The following is an 18,811-nucleotide window of genomic DNA, read 5'->3' on the forward strand; positions in this document are numbered from 1 at the left end:
AACATGGCAAACTGTTTTACAGACTGACAGACAGGGTCTGGCAGCGCTCCAGTTCTCCCTGGCAGAATAAGCAACATAGAACTCAGAAAGCATATCAGCTCCTGTAGAAATTTCACTATGGTTATTGTGTGACCTAATTTATGTTCCTTTAACTCCACCTACTGTCATCTACCATTCTGATAGATTGGAGACTGTTAGAAAATGTGGTTGTAATGTTGATAGGTCTGGTTACCTCTAGGCAGACGCCCACACTCATTGAATGTCACTTTTAAATGTTAGAGCAATCACTAGTAAAAACCTCATTACTGACTGCAAAGTTCATTGCATGTTTCTCACTGTCGAGCCACTCTTATTGAAGCTGCCCGGGCCTAAAGATGTTCATACTCTATCAGAAAAGGGAAAAAGAGTGGGGGGGGGGACAGACACTATTTTTGCTAATGCTCTCAGCTGTAAGGACATTTCTTTTGGATACTTTGGGTCTTTTCAGGATCATGCTATACTTTTTAAATGTCATTGTGTTGGGAGATGTTATATTCATGTTGACAAAGAGAATTTAATCATTTTTTGAGCTCTATGGACTTTATCCAACATGTTACTGGGCCCACCCATAAGCACAGCCATTCTCTGGACCTGGTTATTACCAAGAGGCTTTCTATTGACATATCCTGTATTGTTGATGTTGCTTTATCTGATAACCACTGTGTGTTCATTACTACCTTGTTGCCCATAGCACAGGGTAATACTGAACACATTAAGAAACACTATTGAGTGTATGAACAATAACTACTCCACCACCTATTCTGCCTTCCTCTTGTGATGATTGAGTTTAATAACACATGAAGGGTAACCATTGATGCCACAGCTCCAGTAAAGTTGACAAAGGCCACATCCAAATGGAGACTGAGGAAACTAATCAATTAAGGAGAAATTGCAGAAAGGCAGATCGGAAGTGGAGAAAGACATACTCATCTCATATGTATATACTGAACTCGATACCATCTACTGTATCTTGCCTATGCTGCTCTGCACCATCACTCATTCATATCTGTATGTACATATTCATTATCCCCTTACACTGTGTATAAGAAATTAGTTTTGGAATTGTTAGTTAGATTACTTGTTGGTTATTACTGCATTGTCGGAACTGGAAGCACAAGCATTTCGCTACACTCGCATTAACATCTGCTAACCATGTGTATGTGACAAATACAATTTGATTTGATTTGCAGGTCCATTAAGATACTCCGAGAGCAACTTGGCATATAATGCATTCGGAAAGTATTCAGACCCCTTGACGTTTTCCACATTTTGTTATGTTACAGCCTCATTCTAAAATGTATTAAATAGTTACACACAATACCCCATAATGACAAAGCAAAACAGGTATTTAGAAATTGTTCCAAATGTATATACAAAAAAAATTGGAAATATCACATTTACATAAGTATTCAGACCCTTTACTCAATACTTTAATGAAGCACCTTTGGCAGCGATTACAGCCCTGAGCATTCTTGTGTATGACGCTACAAACTTGACGCACCTGTATTTGGGGAGTTTCTCCCATTCTTCTCTACAGATCCTCTCAAGCTCTGTCGGGTTGGATGGGGAACGTCGCTGCACAGCTATTTTCAGGTCTCTCCAGAGATGTTCGATCAGGTTAAAGTCCGGGCTCTGGCTGGGCCACTCAAGGACATTCAGAGACTTGTTCTGAAGCCACTCCTGCGTTGTCTTGGCTATGTGTTTAGGGTCGTTGTCCTGTTGGAAGGTGAACCTTCGCCCCAGTCTGAGGTCCTGAGTGCTCTGGAGCAGGTTTTCATCAAGGATCTCTCTGTATTTTTCTCCGTTCCTCTTTCCCTCGATCCTGACTAGTCTTCCAATCTTTTCCCTGAAAAACATCACCACAGCATGACGCTGCCACCACCATGCTTCACCATAGGTATGGTGCCAGGTTTCCTCCAGATGTGAGAATTGGCATTCAGGCCAAAGAGTTTGATCTTGGTTTCTTCAGACCAGATAATCTTGTTTATCATGGTCTGAGATGCCTTTAGGCAAACTCCAAGCAGGCTGTCATGTGCCTTTTACTGAGGAGTGGCTTCCGTCTGGCCACTCTACCACAAAGGCCTGATTGGTAGAGTGCCGCAGAGATGGTTGTCGTTCTGGAAGGTTCTCCCATCTCCACAGAACTCTGGAGCTCTGTCAGAGTGACCATCGGGATCTTGGTCACCTCCCAAACTTCTTCCATTTAAGAATGATGGAGGCCACTGTGTTCTTGGGGACCTGCAATGCTGCAGAAATGTTTTGGTACTCTTCCCCAGATCTGTGCCTTGACACAATCCTGTCGGAGCTCTAAGGACAATTCCTTCGACCTCATGGCTTGGTTTCTGCTCTGATATGCACTGTCAACTCTGGGACCTTATATAGACAGGTGTGTGCCTTTCCAAATCATGTCAAATCAATTGAATTTACCACAGGTGGACTCCAATCAAGTTGTAGAAACATCTCAAGGATGATGAATGGAAACAGGGTGCACCTGAGCTCAATTTCGAGTCTCATAGCAAAGGGTCTGAATACTTATGTAAATAAGGTCTGTTTTTCATTTTTAATAAATGTGCAAACATTTCTAAAAACCTTTTTTTGCTTTGTTATTATGGGGTATGGTGTGTAGACTGAATTTTTTTTATTTTTAGAATAAGTCTGTAACGTAACAATATGTGGAAAAAGTCAAGGGGTCTGAATACTTTCCGAATGCACTATATAACAAGACAATTAGAAAGCCAGACAGACTTAGTTTTCTAACTTGATCACTAATAATCAGAATAATTCTAGTGCTCTTCTCAACCATTGATGGCCTGATAAATCCTACCCCCACAACGTATGTGAACTTTTCTCCACATCTAAATGTGATGGGTTTGCGGCATATTTCAGAGATAAGACAACAAACATTAGGTTGGGTATCAGTCAAGCTAGACATGATGAAATGTTTGATATGTGCCCTAGTCTACTACGCAAAGGCACTAGGGACTTATTTTCCCTGGCTGACACAGACATGCTCAGGAAAGTGATATCACAACTTCAGCCTTCTACCTGCCTTCTGGATCCTATCCCCACCACCTTCTTCAAAACAGTTTTTCATTGCATATCTGAAGAAGTGCAAGCTATTGCTAATCCCTCCCTGTTCACAGGCACTTTCCCCTCTGCACTAAAAACTGCTATGGTGAAACCCCTTCTGAAGAAAAATGATCTAGATTCAACAGTTCTTAGCAATTTTCAGCCAATCTACAACCTTATATTCTTAAGCAAAATTCTGGATAAATTTGTTTCAAACAAGTAAATTACTTTTTCAGTGCCAACTGTATTTACACAAAATTCCAAATCTGGTTTTCTGGCCCAACACAGTAGAGACAGCATTAGTTAAAGCAGTACATGATCATAGAGCCAACAGATGCCAAACAGCTCTCTGTCCTTGTACTCTTGGATTTAAGTGCTGCATTCAACACTGTTGTCCATGATGTCCTTCTGGAAAGACTGGAGAGGTGAGTTAGCCTCTCCGGTTCAGTTCTAAAGTGGTTTGGGAACAACTTCACCAGTGGAGAGGTTGTTGTCACCCTTGGTGAACATAACCTAGAGAAAATACATACCACATGTGGCATTCCACAAGGTTTGATTTTGGGTCCGGTATGGGTCAGTTTCTATATGTTACTCCTTAGCAGCGTTAACAGAAAGCATCTTCACTGCTACGCAGACCATACACAACTTACAATTTGTGTCACCAGAGGATTTTAGCTTCACGGATAAATTATTAGACTGTATTTGTGATTTAAATACTTGGATGGCTCACAACGTCCTCCAGCTAAATCAAGACAAGACTGAGGTACTTATTGTTGGAGCAAAAGCACCGAGAGAATCTGTCCGCAGTTTAATTCACAGGCATTAAATATAAAACACCAGGTAAAAAAAACCTAGGTGTTATTTTAGATTCTGAACTCAATTTCAAATGACACATTAGGAATGTAGCTTTTTATCACCTGAGGAACATTGCCAAGGTCTGGCTGTTTCTGTCTCCGGCTGATGCAGAGAGACTCCTCCATGCTTTCATTACAAGCAGGCTTGACTACTGTAATGCTCCTGTCTGGTCTACCCAAGAAAGCCATTGGTCAACTGCAAAACATACAGAATGCTGCAGCACAGGTACTAACCAAGACCAGACAGGGAGCACTCATTACACCGAATTTAATGTCTCTGCACTGGCTGCCTGTGAGTTTAGAATTAATTTAAAGATTATTATTGGTTTTTAAATCAATCCATGATTGTGCACCCCAATACATACCAAGTAATGCACCCATTAGATCCCTCTGGCACTGGCCTTTCAACGATCCCAAAGCCTCGGACCAAGAGGCATAGAGAGGCAGCTTTGAGTTATTATGCCCCCAGCCTCTGGAATAGCCTGCCAGAGAACCTGAGGGGGGCTGAAACTGTGGACACATTAAAAAGAGATCTTAAAAACACACCTTTTTTTAGCTTTGCTTTTCCTTAAGATTATTTTGGGTAGTTCAGTTATTGTTATTCTGTAGTTTTTTTTATCCTCTTATGTTTGTTGTGTATTAAATATTTCAGCTATTGTGTTGCATTCCATGTCTGAAATGTGCTTTGGAAATACATCTCGATTTGATAATGCTGTTTGTTTCTAACATTAGGACTGTTTTCCTCAAGAAATCTGCTTCATGATTTGTTTCCTTGCCACGATACTTCTGAATATGGCGATACTGGTATTGTGACAAACCTACAAGACATTAATGGTAACTTTTCAGAATCCAGGGCAAGTGAGTGAGTGATAGTTTTGGTCGAGCTAGGAAGAACCCTGTAGGCAATATAGTTAGTTGTGGTTATTGTGCCGAGTGGTCAAACAAAATCCACAAAGACAGAGTAAGACACAGCCAGAGAGACAGAGAAAAACAGACACACCCACACTACACTGTAGCAGCAAGGGTTTTGACCCAGTTCAAACGTTAGCGTTAGCATAGCGTCAAATGATCCAACGATGAAGCATTATGCTGTAGAGTGTTAGTGCTCCATGCCCCAACTCAATACAAACTCTGTTTCTCACCCGCATTGGTGAAGTACTGCCTAAGGCTACTCATCCTTCTATATAGGTACAATCTCACTCCTTTACATTAGCATGGGGCAGCTCCTAAGGCAGTCACACAAAGCAGCAGGTGCCACAGTCATCTGTGTGTGGAGTCAAATCACTTGGGTTTAACTACAATATTTCAGTGTGTGTGTGGATAGAGTCTCATAACAAGTTCAGTGTTGTTTCATCAGTTCTCAAGATCTTACATCCACCAGTAATGCTTTTCGTAGCGAAGTAGTCTGCAATTGATCTGCAAAAAAAGACAAGACAAAAGTCAATCGAGAAGTAATTTCCATAAAAACCATTATGCTTTGTTTGAGTCAATTAAACATCAACAAGAAATATTGCATACAATGGAAAGAGAAACTTGCCCTTTGAATTTTATTTAACTAGCCAAGTCAGTTAAGAACAAATTCTTATTTACAATGACGGGCAAACCAGGACGACACTGGGCCAATTGTGCGCTAGCTACAACCGTCATAGACTGTTTTTTGCGGGCTTGCTGGCCTCCGCCCAGTACCCTGCTCTGAACTTATTCACTGTTAATAGCCAGCTACTACCCAGTACTCTACACTGCACCTTATAGACTGCTGCCCTATGTACATAATCATTGAAAACTAAATTTAATAATGATTACATACTGTTTTACCAAGTTCATATGTATATACTGTATTCTAGGCAAGGATCATCCTACAGTGCATTCGGAAAGTATTCAGACCCCTTGACTTTTTCCACATTTTGTTATGTTACAGCCTTATTCTAAAAATGACTAAATAGTTAAAACCAAAAACTAATCACCAATAACCCATAATGACAAAGCAAAACATATATATTTTTTAAAACATTTTGGCAATTCTATTAACAATAAAACACTGAAATATGACATTTACATAAATATTAATTGCCTTTACTCAGTACTTTGTTGAAGCCCTTTTGGCAGCAATTACAGCCTTGAGCTTTGTCAACATGAATATAGAAATCTCCCAACACAAGGATTTTTTATCAAAGTTGTCAAGGACAATAGACAATAGTTCAGAGAGATCCGTCAAGAAAGTGTTTCATTACTTTGGTGATACAGGGTGATGGGCAGCACTGGTGGCTGACATTTAAACAGTATAACATGATGTACTGGTGGCTGACATTTAAACAGTATAACATGATGTACTGGTGGCTGACATTTAAACAGTATAACATGATGTACTGGTGGCTGACATTTAAACAGTATAACATGATGCTCTGGTGACATTTAAACAGTATAACATGATGCTCTGGTGACATTTAAACAGTATAACATGATGCTCTGGTGGCTGACATTTAAACAGTATAACATGATGCTCTGGTGACATTTAAACAGTATAACATGATGCTCTGGTGGCTGACATTTAAACAGTATAACATGATGTACTGGTGGCTGACATTTAAACAGTATAACATGATGTACTGGTGGCTGACATTTAAACAGTATAACATGATGTACTGGTGGCTGACATTTAAACAGTATAGCATAATGTACTGGTGGCTGACATTTAAACAGTATAACATGATGCTCTGGTGGCTGACATTTAAACAGTATAACATGATGCACTGGTGACATTTAAACAGTATAACATGATGCACTGGTGACATTTAAACAGTATAACATGATGCACTGGTGACATTTAAACAGTATAACATGATGCACTGGTGACATTTAAACAGTATAACATGATGCTCTGGTGACATTTAAACAGTATAGCATAATGTACTGGTGGCTGACATTTAAACAGTATAACATGATGCTCTGGTGGCTGACATTTAAACAGTATAACATGATGCTCTGGTGGCTGACATTTAAACAGTATAACATGATGCTCTGGTGACATTTAAACAGTATAGCATAATGTACTGGTGGCTGACATTTAAACAGTATAACATGATGCTCTGGTGGCTGACATTTAAACAGTAAAACATGATGCTCTGGTGACATTTAAACAGTATAACATGATGCACTGGTGACATTTAAACAGTATAACATGATGTACTGGTGACATTTAAACAGTATAACATGATGCTCTGGTGACATTTAAACAGTATAACATGATGCTCTGGTGACATTTAAACAGTATAACATGATGTACTGGTGGCTGACATTTAAACAGTATAACATGATGCTCTGGTGACATTTAAACAGTATAACATGATGCACTGGTGGCTGACATTTAAACAGTAAAACATGATGCACTGGTGACATTTAAACAGTAAAACATGATGTACTGGTGACATTTAAACAGTATAACATGATGTACTGGTGGCTGACATTTAAACAGTATAACATGATGCACTGGTGACATTTAAACAGTATAACATGATGCTCTGGTGACTGACATTTAAACAGTATAACATGATGCTCTGGTGGCTGACATTTAAACAGTATAACATGATGCACTGGTGACATTTAAACAGTATAACATGATGCACTGGTGACATTTAAACAGTATAACATGATGCTCTGGTCTGGTGGCTGACATTTAAACAGTATAACATGATGTACTGGTGACTGACATTTAAACAGTATAACATGATGTACTGGTGGCTGACATTTAAACAGTATAACATGATGTACTGGTGGCTGACATTTAAACAGTATAACATGATGTACTGGTGACTGACATTTAAACAGTATAACATGATGTACTGGTGACTGACATTTAAACAGTATAACATGATGCTCTGGTGACATTTAAACAGTATAACATGATGCTCTGGTGACATTTAAACAGTATAACATGATGCTCTGGTGGCTGACATTTAAACAGTATAACATGATGTACTGGTGGCTGACATTTAAACAGTATAACATGATGTACTGGTGGCTGACATTTAAACAGTATAACATGATGCTCTGGTGACATTTAAACAGTATAACATGATGCTCTGGTGGCTGACATTTAAACAGTATAACATGATGTACTGGTGGCTGACATTTAAACAGTATAACATGATGCTCTGGTGGCTGACATTTAAACAGTATAGCATGATGCTCAAAAGACCCGAATCTCCTCACAGCTGGGAGCATTAGCAAAAAGAGGCTGTCCCTCCCACACTTTTCTGATAGAGTATGAAAAGCTTCAGCCCGGGGGGGGGGGGGGGCTTCAATAAGAGCATCTCTACAGTCTGAAGACAGCCATGTTTAGTGAGAAGCATGCCATCAGCATGAACACTTATGTAAATGTTAAATTTCCATTTAAAAAAAATAATATACAGTGGGGCAAAAAAGTATTTAGTCAGCCACCAATTGTGCAGGTTCTCCCACTTAAAAAGTGAGAGGCCTGTAATGTTCATCATAGGTACACTTCAACTATGACAGATAAAATGAGAGAAAAAAATTCTGAAAATCACATAGTAGGATTTTTAATGAATTTATTTGCAAATTATGGTGGAAAATAAGTATTTGGTCACCTACAGACAAGCAACATTGCTGGCTCTCACAGACCTGTAACTTCTCTTTAAGAGGCTCCTCTGTCCTCCACTTGTTACCTGTATTAATGGCACCTGTTTGAACTTGTTATCAGAATAAAAGACACCTGTCCACAACCTCAAACAGTCACACTCCAAACTCCACTATGGCCAAGACCAAATACCTGTCAAAGGACACCAGAAACACAATTGTAGACCTGCACAAGGCTGGGAAGACTGAATCTGCAATAGGTAAGCAGCTTGGTTTGAAGAAATCAACTGTGGGAGAAAATATTTGGAAATGGAAGACATACAAGACCACTGATAATCTCACTCGATCTGGGGCTCCACGCAAGATCTCACCCCGTGGGGTCAAAATGATCACAAGAACGGTGAGCAAACATCCCAGAACCACACGGGGGGACCTAGTGAATGACCTGCAGAGAGCTGGGACCAAAGTAACAAAGCCTACCATCAGTAACACACTACGCCGCCAGGGACTCAAATCCTGCAGTGCCAGATGTGTCCCCCTGCTTAAGCCAGTACATGTCCAGGTCCGTCTGAAGTTTGCTAGAGAGCATTTGGATAATCCAGAAGAAGATTGGGAGAATGTCATATGGTCAGATGAAACAAAAATATAACTTTTTGGTAAAAGCTCAACTCGTGTTTGGAGGACAAAGAATGCTGAGTTGCATCCAAAGAACACCATACCTACTGTGAAGCATGGGGGTGGAAACATCATGCTTTGGGGGTGTTTTTCTGCAAAGGGACCAGGACGACTGATTCGTGTAAAGGAAAGAATGAATGGGGACATGTATCGTGAGATTTTGAGTGAAAACCTCCTTCTATCAGCAAGGGAATTGAAGATGAAACGTGGCTCGGTCTTACAGCATGGCAATGATCCCAAACACACCGCCCGGGCAATGAAGGAGTGGCTTCGTAAGAAGCATTTCAAGGTCCTGGAGTGGCCTAGCCAGTCTCCAGATCTCAACCCCATAGAAAATCTTTGGAGGCAGTTGAAAGTCCGTGTTGCCCAGCAACAGCCCCAAAACATCACTGCTCTAGAGGAGATCTGCATGGAGGAATGGGCCAAAATACCAGCAACAGTGTGTGAAAACCTTGTGAAGACTTACAGAAAACGTTTGACCTCTGTGATTGCCAACAAAAAGTACATAACAAAGTATTGAGATAAACTTTTGTTATTGACCAAATACTTATTTTCCACCATAATTTGCAAACAAATTCATAAAAAATCCTACAATGTGATTTTCGGGATTTTTTTCCTCATTATGTCAGTCATAGTTGAAGTGTACCTGTGATGAAAATTACAGGCCTCTCTCATATTTTTAAGTGGAAGAACTTGCACAATTGGTGGTTGACTAAATACTCTTTTCCCCCACTGTATATATAAAAATAATAATTAAATCGCTGCCAAAGGTGCATCAACAAAGTACTGAGTAAAGGGTCTGAATACTTAAGTAAATGTGATATTTCAGCAAAAACGAATAAGACTGTAAAGTAACAGCTTGTTACTAAAAAAATTAAAAAGACAATGACAAAGCAAAACAGGTTTTTAGAAATGTTAGTAAATGTATAAAATAAAACTGAAGGATCACATTTGCATAAGTATTCAGACCCTTATTTCAGTACTTCGTTGATGCACCTCTGGCAGCGATTACAATCTCGAGTCTTCTTGGGTATGACGCTAAAAGCTTGGCACACCTGTATTTGGGGAGTTTCTCCTATTCTTCTCTGCAGACCCTCTCAAGCTCTGTCAGGTTGAATGGGGAGCGTCACAGCACAGCTATTTTCAGGTTTCTCCAGAGATGTTCAATGGAGTTCAAGTCTGGGCTCTGGCTGGGCCGCTCAAGGCTCTAGGACATTTAGAGACATGTCCTGAAGGGACTAATGCGTTGTCTTGGCTGTGTGCTTAGGGTCGTTGTCCTGTTGGAAGGTGAACCTTCGCCCCCAGTCGGAGTCCTCTCTCGAAGAGATTACGAGCTAAATAACTTCTATGCTCACTTCGAGGCAAGCAACACTGAAGCATGCATGAGAGCATCAGCTGTTCCGGACGACTGTGTGATCAGGCTCTCTGCAGCCGATGTGAGCAAGACCTTGAAACAGGTCAACATTCACAAGGCCGCAGTGCCAGACGGATTATCAGGATGTGTACTCCGAGCATGCGCTGACCAACTGGCAAGTGTCTTCACTGACATTTTCAACCTGTCCCTGACCGAGTCTGTAATACCAACATGTTTTAAGCAGACCACCATAGTCCTTGTGCTCAAGAAGACCAAGGTAACCTGCCTAAATGACTACTGACCCGTAGCACTCACATCGGTAGCCATGAAGTGCTTTGAAAGGCTGGTCATGGCTCACATCAACACCATTATCCCTGAAACCCTAGACCCACTCCAATTTGCATAGTGCCCAACAGATCCACAGATGATGCAATCTCTATTGCACGCCACACTGCCCTTTCCCACCTGGACAAAAGGAATGCCTACGTGAGAATGCTATTCATTGACTACAGCTCAGCGTTCAACACCATAGTACCCTCAAAGCTCATCACTAAGATATGGACCCTGGGACTAAACCCCTCCCCCTGCAAGTGGATCCTGGACTTCCTGACAGGTTGACCCCCCCCCCAGTTGGTAAGGGTAGGTAACAACACTTCTGCCACGCTGATCCTCAACACGGGGGCCCCTCAGGGGTGGGTGCTCAGTCCCCTCCTGTACTCCCTGTTCACCCATGACTGCATGGCCAAGCACGACTCCAACACCATCATTAAGTTTGCCAACGACACAACAGTGGTAGGCCTGATCACTGACAATGAGACAGCCTATAGGGAGGTCAGAGACCTGGCAGTGTGGTGCCAGGATAACAACCTCCCCCTCAACGTAACCAAGACTAAGGAGATGATTGTGGACTACTAGAAAAGGAGGACCGAGCACGCCCCCATTCTCATCGACGGGGCTGTAGTGAAGCAGGTTGAGAGCTTCAAGATCCTTGGTGTTCACATCACCAACAAACTAGAATGGTCCAAACACACCAAGACAGGTGTGAAGAGGGCACAACAATGCCTATTTCCCCCCAGGAGACTGAAGAGATTTGGCATGGGTACCCAGATCCTCAAAAAGTTTGACAGCTGCACCATCGAGAACACCCTGACTGATTGCATCACCGCCTGGTATGGCAACTGTTTGGCATCTGACCGCAAGACGCTACAGAGGGTAGTGCATACGGCCCAGTACGTCACTGGGGCCAAGATTCCTGACATCCAGAACCTCTATACCAGGCGGTGTCAGAGGAAGGCCCAAAACATTGCCAAAGACTCCAGCCACCCTAGTCATAGACTGTTCTGTCTGCTACCACACGGCAAGTGGTACCGGAGCGCCAAGTTAGGTCCAAAAGGCTTCTTAACAGCATCTACCCCCAAGTCATAAGACTCCCGAATAGCTAATCAAATGGCTAACCGGACTATTTGCATTGTCCTTCCCCCACCCCCATTTTTACGCTGCTGCTACTCTGTCTAATACTCATGCAGTCACTTTACCTCGACCTACATGTACACATTACCTCAATTACCTGGACTAACCAGTGCCCCCGCACATTGACTCTGTACCGGTATCCCCTGTATATAGCTTCAATACTGTTATTCTATTGTTGCTCCTTAATTTATTTATTTTTTTTTTCAGTTGATTTTAGTAAATACTTAAAACTTTATTTTCTTAAAACTGCATGGTTGGTTAAGGGCCTGTAAGTAATACTTTCACTTGTTGTATTCGGCGCATGTGACAAATAAAATTTGATACTCAAGCTTTCTCTGTACTTTGCTCCGTTCATCTTTCCCTCGATCCTGACTAGTCTCCCAGCCCTGCCGTTGAAAAACATCCCCACAGCATGATGCTGCCACCAGCATATTCACCGTAGGGATGGTTCCAGGTTTCCTTCAGATGTGAAGCTTGGCATTCAAGCAAAATAGTTCAATCTTGGTTTCATCAGACCAGATAATCTTGTTTCTCATGGTCTGAGATGCCTTTAGGCAAACTCCAAACGGGCTGTCATGTGCCTTTTACTGAGGAGTGGCCACTCTCCCATAAAGGCCTAATTGGTGGAGTGCCGCAGAGATGGTTGTCCTACTAAAGGTTCTCCCATCTCCACAGAGGAACTTTGAAGCTCTGTCAGAGTGGCCATCGGGTTCTTGGTCACCCCCGACCAAAGCCATTCTCCCCAGATTGTTCAGTTTGGCCGAGCGGCCAGCTCTCGGAATTGTCTTGGTGGTTCCAAACTTCTTCCATTTAAGAATGATGGAGGCCACTGTGTTCTTTGGGACCTTCAAGGCTGCAGACATTTTTTGGTACCCTTCCCTAGATCGGTGCCTATACAAAATCCTGTCTCGGAGCTCTACGGACAATTCCTTCGACCTCATTTCTTGGTTTTTGCTCTGACATGCACTGTCAACTCTGGGACCCAATATAGACAGCTGTGTGCCATTCCAAATCTTATCCAATCATTTGAATTTACCACAGGTAGACTCCAATCAAGTTGTAAAAATATCTCAAGAAAAATCAATGGACTCAGGATGCACAGGAGCTAAATTGAGTCTTATAGCAAAGGGTCTTAATATTTACGGAAATAAGGTATTTGAAAAATATTCTAAAAACCTGTTTTTGCTTTGTCTTTATTGGGTATTATATTTAGTTTTTTTATTTAATCCATTTTAGAATAAGGCTGTAAGATAACAAAATGCGGAAAAATGAAGGGGTCTGAATTAGAGTTCGACCGATTAATCGGAATGGGCAATTAATTAGGGGAGATTTCAAGTTTTCATAACAATCGGAAATCGATATTTTTGGACACCGATTTGGACGATTTTTTTGTTTACATCTTTATTTAACTTGGCAAGTCAGTTAAGAACACATTCTTATTTTCAATGATGGCCTAGGTTAACTGCCTCGTTCAGGGGCAGAACAACAGATTTTTACCTTGTCAGCTCGGGGGATTCAATCTTGCAACCTTACAGTTAACTAGTCCAACTCTCTAACCACCTGCCTCTCATTGCACTCCACGAGGAGACTGCCTGTTACGCGATTGCAGTAAGCCAAGGTAAGTTGCTAGCTAGCATTAAACTTATCTTATAAAAAAACAATCATAATCGCTAGTTAACTACACATGGTTGATGATATTACTAGTTTATCTAGCGTGTTCTGCGTTGCATATAATTGATGCGGTGCGTATCATTGTTTCAATGTGTACCTAACCATAAACATTAATGCCTTTCTTAAAATCAATACACAGAAGTATACATTTTTAAACTTGCATATTTAGCTAAAAGAAATCCAGATAAGAAGGCAATATTAACCAGGTGAAATTGTGTCACTTCTCTTGCGTTCATTGCACGCAGAGTCAGTGTAAATGCAACAGTTTGGGCCGCCTAATTTGCTAGAATTTTACGTAATTATGACATAACATTGAAGGTTGTGCAATGTAACAGGAATATTTAGACTTATGGATGCCACCCGTTAGATAAAATACAGAAGGAACGGTTACGTGTTTCACTGAAAGAATAAATGTCTTGTTTTCGAGTTAATAGTTTCCGGATTCAACCATATTAATGACCTAAGGCTCGTATTTCTGTGTGGTATCATGTTATAACTAAGTTTACATTTACATTTACATTTAAGTCATTTGGCAGACGCTCTTATCCAGAGCGACTTACAAATTGGTGAATTCACCTTATGACATCCAGTGGAACAGCCACTTTACAATAGTGCATCTAAACATTTAAGGGGGGGGTGAGAAGGATTACTTTATCCTATCCTAGGTATTCCTTAAAGAGGTGGGGTTTCAGGTGTCTCCGGAAGGTGGTGATTGACTCCGCTGTCCTGGCGTCGTGAGGGAGTTTGTTCCACCATTGGGGGGCCAGAGCAGCGAACAGTTTTGACTGGGCTGTGCGGGAACTGTACTTCCTCAGTGGTAGAGTGGCGAGCAGGCCAGAGGTGGATGAACGCAGTGCCCTTGTTTGGGTGTAGGGCCTGATCAGAGCCTGGAGGCACCATGGTCTTGTAGCGGATGCGAGCTTCAACTGGAAGCCAGTGGAGAGAGCGGAGGAGCGGGGTGACGTGAAGTTTATGATTTGATAGAGCAGTCTGACTGAGCGATGGTAGGTACCAGCAGGCCTATCAACTCCTGAGATTAGGCTCGTGTAACCGATGTGAAATGGCTAGCTAGTTAGCGGGGTGCGAGCTAATAGCGTTTCAAACGTCACTTGCTCTGAGACTTGGAGTGGTTGTTCCCCTGGCTCTGCATGGGTAACACTGCTTTGAGGGTGGCTGTTGTCAATGTGTTCCTGGTTTGAGCCCAGGTAGGGGCGAGGAGAGGGACGGAAGCTATACTGTTACACTGGCAATACTAAAGTGCCTATAAGAACATCCAATAGTCAAAGGTTAATGATATACAAATGGTATAGAGAGAAATAGTCCTATAATTCCTATAATAACTAAAACATAAAACTTCTTACCTGGGAATATTGAAGACTCATGTTAAAAGGAACCACCAGCTTTCATATGTTCTCATGTTCTGAGCAAGGAACTGAAATGTTAGCTTTCTTACATGGCACATATTGCACTTTTAGTTTTTTCTCCAACACTTTTTGTGCATTATTATTTTTTTGCATGATTTAAACCAAATTGAACATGTTTCATTATTTATTTGAGGCTAAATTGATTTTATTGATGTATTATATTAAGTTAAAATACATGTTCATTCAGTATTGTTGTAATTGTCATTATTACAAATAAATACAATTTGGACGATTAATTGGTACCACTAGTCTGAATACTTACCGAATGCACTTGAAGTACTGCTGTACACCTTTTCTAATCATATACTGTCCATACTGTCTATACACACCACCACATACATATATATTCATACTCCAGACTCTGACATTGCTTGTTCTGATATTTTTAAATTCCCGTCTTAACATTTTGGGATTTGTCTGTATTGTGAGGTATTACTGCACTTTTGGAGCTAGAAACATAAGAAATATGCTACACCTGCATAAACGTCTGCAAAATATGTATACGTGTATACAATACAATTTTATTTGACAACTTCCATAACATTAACAAATATGGTCAGACTAGCTACAGACTAGCTACATGATCTATATTGGTTGTAATTGTCAAACACGCATTTCACAGAGTCTCCCACTTGGGAGGGTCAGTCAACTGAAATGTCTCACTGGGAACTAGGAGCTTCCGATAATTCCGAACGGTGGGTTAACTGCCTTGTTCAGGGGCAGAACGACAGATGTTCACATTGTCAGCTCGGGGGATTCAATCTTGCAACCTTACAGTTGACTAGTCCAACGCAATAACGACCTGCCTCTCTCTCGTTGCACTCCACAAGGAGACTGCCTGTTACGCGAATGCAGTAAGCCAAGGTAAGTTGCTAGCTAGCATTAACTTATCTTATAAAAAACAATCAATCATTTACATTTACATTTAAGTCATTTGGCAGACGCTCTTATCCAGAGCGACACATCATAATCACTAGTTAACTACACATGGTTGATGATATTTCTAGATATTATCTAGCATGTCCTGCGTTGCATATAATCTGACTGAGCATACAAGTATCTAAGTATCTGACTGAGCAGTGGTAGGCAGAAGCAGGCACATAAACATTCATTAAAACAAGCACTTTCATGCGTTTTGCCAGCAGCTCTTCGTTGTGCGTCAAGCATTGCGCTGTTTATGACTTCAAGCCTATCAACTCCCGAGATGAGGCTGGTGTAACCGAGGTGAAATGGCTAGCTAGTTAGCGCGCGCTAATAGCGTTTCAAACGTCACTCACTCTGAGCCTTCTAGTAGTTGTTCCCCTTGCTCTGCATGGGAAACGCTGCTTCAATGGTGGCTGTTGTCATTGTGGTGCTGGTTCGAGCCCAGGGAGGAGCGAGGAGAGGGACGGAAGCTATACTGTTACACTGGCAATACTAAAGTGCCTATAAGAACATCCAATAGTCAAAGGTTAATTAAATACAAATGGTATAGAGGGAAATAGTCCTACAATTCCTATAATAACTACAACCTAAAACTTCTTACCTGGGAATATTGAAGACTCATGTTAAAAGGAACCACCAGCTTTCATATGTTCTCATGTTCTGAGCAAGGAACTGAAACGTTAGCTTTCTTACATAGCACATATTGCACTTTTACTTTCTTATCCAACACTTTGTTTTTGCATTATTTAAACCAAATTGTTTCATTATTTACTTGAGGCTAAATTGATTTTATTGATGTATTATATGAAGTTAAAATACGTGTTCATTCAGTATTGTTGGAATTGTCAGTATTACAAATAAATATATACATACTACCTCAATTGGGCCGACCAACCAGTGCTCCCGCACATTGGCTAACCGGGCTATTTGCATTGTGCTCCCCCAACCCCTCTTTTACGCTGCTGCTACTGTAACAGTATAACTTTAGACCATACCCGGGCGCGAACCAGGGACCCTCTGCACACATCAACAACAGTCACCAACGAAGCATCGTTTACCCAGTGCGCCACAAAAGCCGCGGCCCTTGCAAAGCAAGGGGAACCACTACTTCAAGGTCTCAGAGCAAGTGACGTCACCGATTGAAACACTATTTTGATACACTATTTACCGCGCACCACCAACTAAGCTAGCGTTTCACATCCGTTACACTACTCTCTGTTGATCATGTATGCACAGTCAATTTAACTATACATTCAAGTACATACTACCTCAATTGGCCCGACCAACCAGTCCTCCCACACATTGGCTAACCGGGCTATTTGCATTGTGCTCCCCCCAACCCCTCTTTTACGCTGCTGCTACTCTCTGTTCATCATATATGCATAGTCACTTTAACCATATCTACATGTACATACTACCTCAATCAGCCTGACCAACCGGTGTCTGTATGTAGCCTCGCTAGTTTTATAGCCTCGCTACGGTATGTAAGCCTGTCTTTTTACTGTTGTTTTATTTCTTTACTTACCTATTGTTCACCTAATACGTTTTTGCACTATTGGTTAGAGCATGTAAGTAAGCATTTCACTGTAAGGTCTACTACACCTGTTGTATTCGGCGCACGTGACAAATAATCTTTGATTTGCTTTGATCTTCAGGTCGGAAAGTCAGAAATTTCGAAAGATGTTCCGAGTTTCCGACTTGGAATTCCAAGTTGGACGATCTTTAAAAATGATTTCTCCCAGTCTGAGCTTGTATTTTTACGATTTCCCAGTTGTCTTCTATGAACATACAGAGTAGAGTATCTGACAGTAATAGACAATCACACACAAGTCGACGTGTCCATTTGCATTGAGTCAATATGCATGTTCACAAATAATTTGTCTCACTCGTCAATTTCACCGGAACAGATTATTTGAATTAAAATTAATTGAAGTTGATTTCCTGGTGTTTTAAGTCTTATGTCCAACAATGAAAACAAAATGTGTTTGTTTTTGTTTTTTTTTGTGGGGGGGGGGGGCGGCAAATAAAACCACCCGCAGGAAGTCAGTTGGGGAACCTTGACCTAGTGGTAAACTAGCTAGCTTTCTAACAAGCAGACAGTCTAGCTTGCTGCGGTCTAGTTTCTGTTGCACAGGAAGTGTAAGGACTAAGGTAACTTAATGAAATGCAGCGAACTCGTTTCTTATCTCCCATTTCCATTAGATCGTATTTTGTTTCATTATGACAGAATAAGTTGTCCGTTAAACACTAAGCTTGCTATGTTATTTGTTTCATATCAGGATATCAATGGTGCTTTCAAGACAAATGGTAACGAGAGAGAGAGGGGGGGAGAGAGAGACTTCTGTATGTGTGATGTCTACTGTTAATTTCACTTTATATATTATCTACCTTACTTGCTTTGGCAATGTTAACACATGTTTCCCATGCCAATAAAGCCATTGAATTGAGAGAAAAAAAAGGTCAAAATCTGACATCGTTTATATTAAGGTCGGAAAGTCGGAGCTCTACAAAGATGTTTGCGTTTTTGACTTGGAATTCCAAGTTGGATGACCGTTCAAAAATATTTTTCCCAGTCTGAGTTCGTATTTTTACGAGTTCACAGTTGTCTTCTAGGAACATAGAGCGTATATGCTTGTTCCTAGGTTGTCTAAAACACACTGAAGTTGGATATTTCCGAGTTCCGACTTGTTTTGAACGCGGCATCTGACTGTCGACCTGTCTGTCCATTTGCTTAATAT

At 41.2% G+C, this 18,811-nt stretch overlaps 1 protein-coding gene across 4 annotated transcripts in view; it reads right to left on the bottom strand.

Moving 5' to 3' along the window:
* The window catches only part of LOC135523488 (SMC5-SMC6 complex localization factor protein 2-like), a 55,842-nt gene extending 37,795 nt beyond the window's left edge, over positions 1–18,047 (bottom strand). For 2 of the 4 annotated variants that reach the window (XM_064950191.1, XM_064950188.1), the window contains exon 1: positions 4,328–4,750. Coding sequence is in view for 2 of the 4 variants with exons in the window: in XM_064950188.1 (XP_064806260.1) it covers positions 4,328–4,484 (157 nt within the window). In the remaining 2 variants the exon portion in view is untranslated. Of the gene's footprint in view, positions 1–4,327; positions 4,751–5,104; positions 5,379–17,675 lie in introns of those variants that run through there. The other 2 variants (XM_064950189.1, XM_064950190.1) reach the window with 2 other exon arrangements.
* Positions 18,048–18,811: the final 764 nt, after the last annotated feature.

This window comes from Oncorhynchus masou, chromosome 31 (genome assembly GCF_036934945.1).
Source record: "Oncorhynchus masou masou isolate Uvic2021 chromosome 31, UVic_Omas_1.1, whole genome shotgun sequence".
NCBI classification, from domain to species: Eukaryota; Metazoa; Chordata; class Actinopteri; order Salmoniformes; family Salmonidae; genus Oncorhynchus; species Oncorhynchus masou.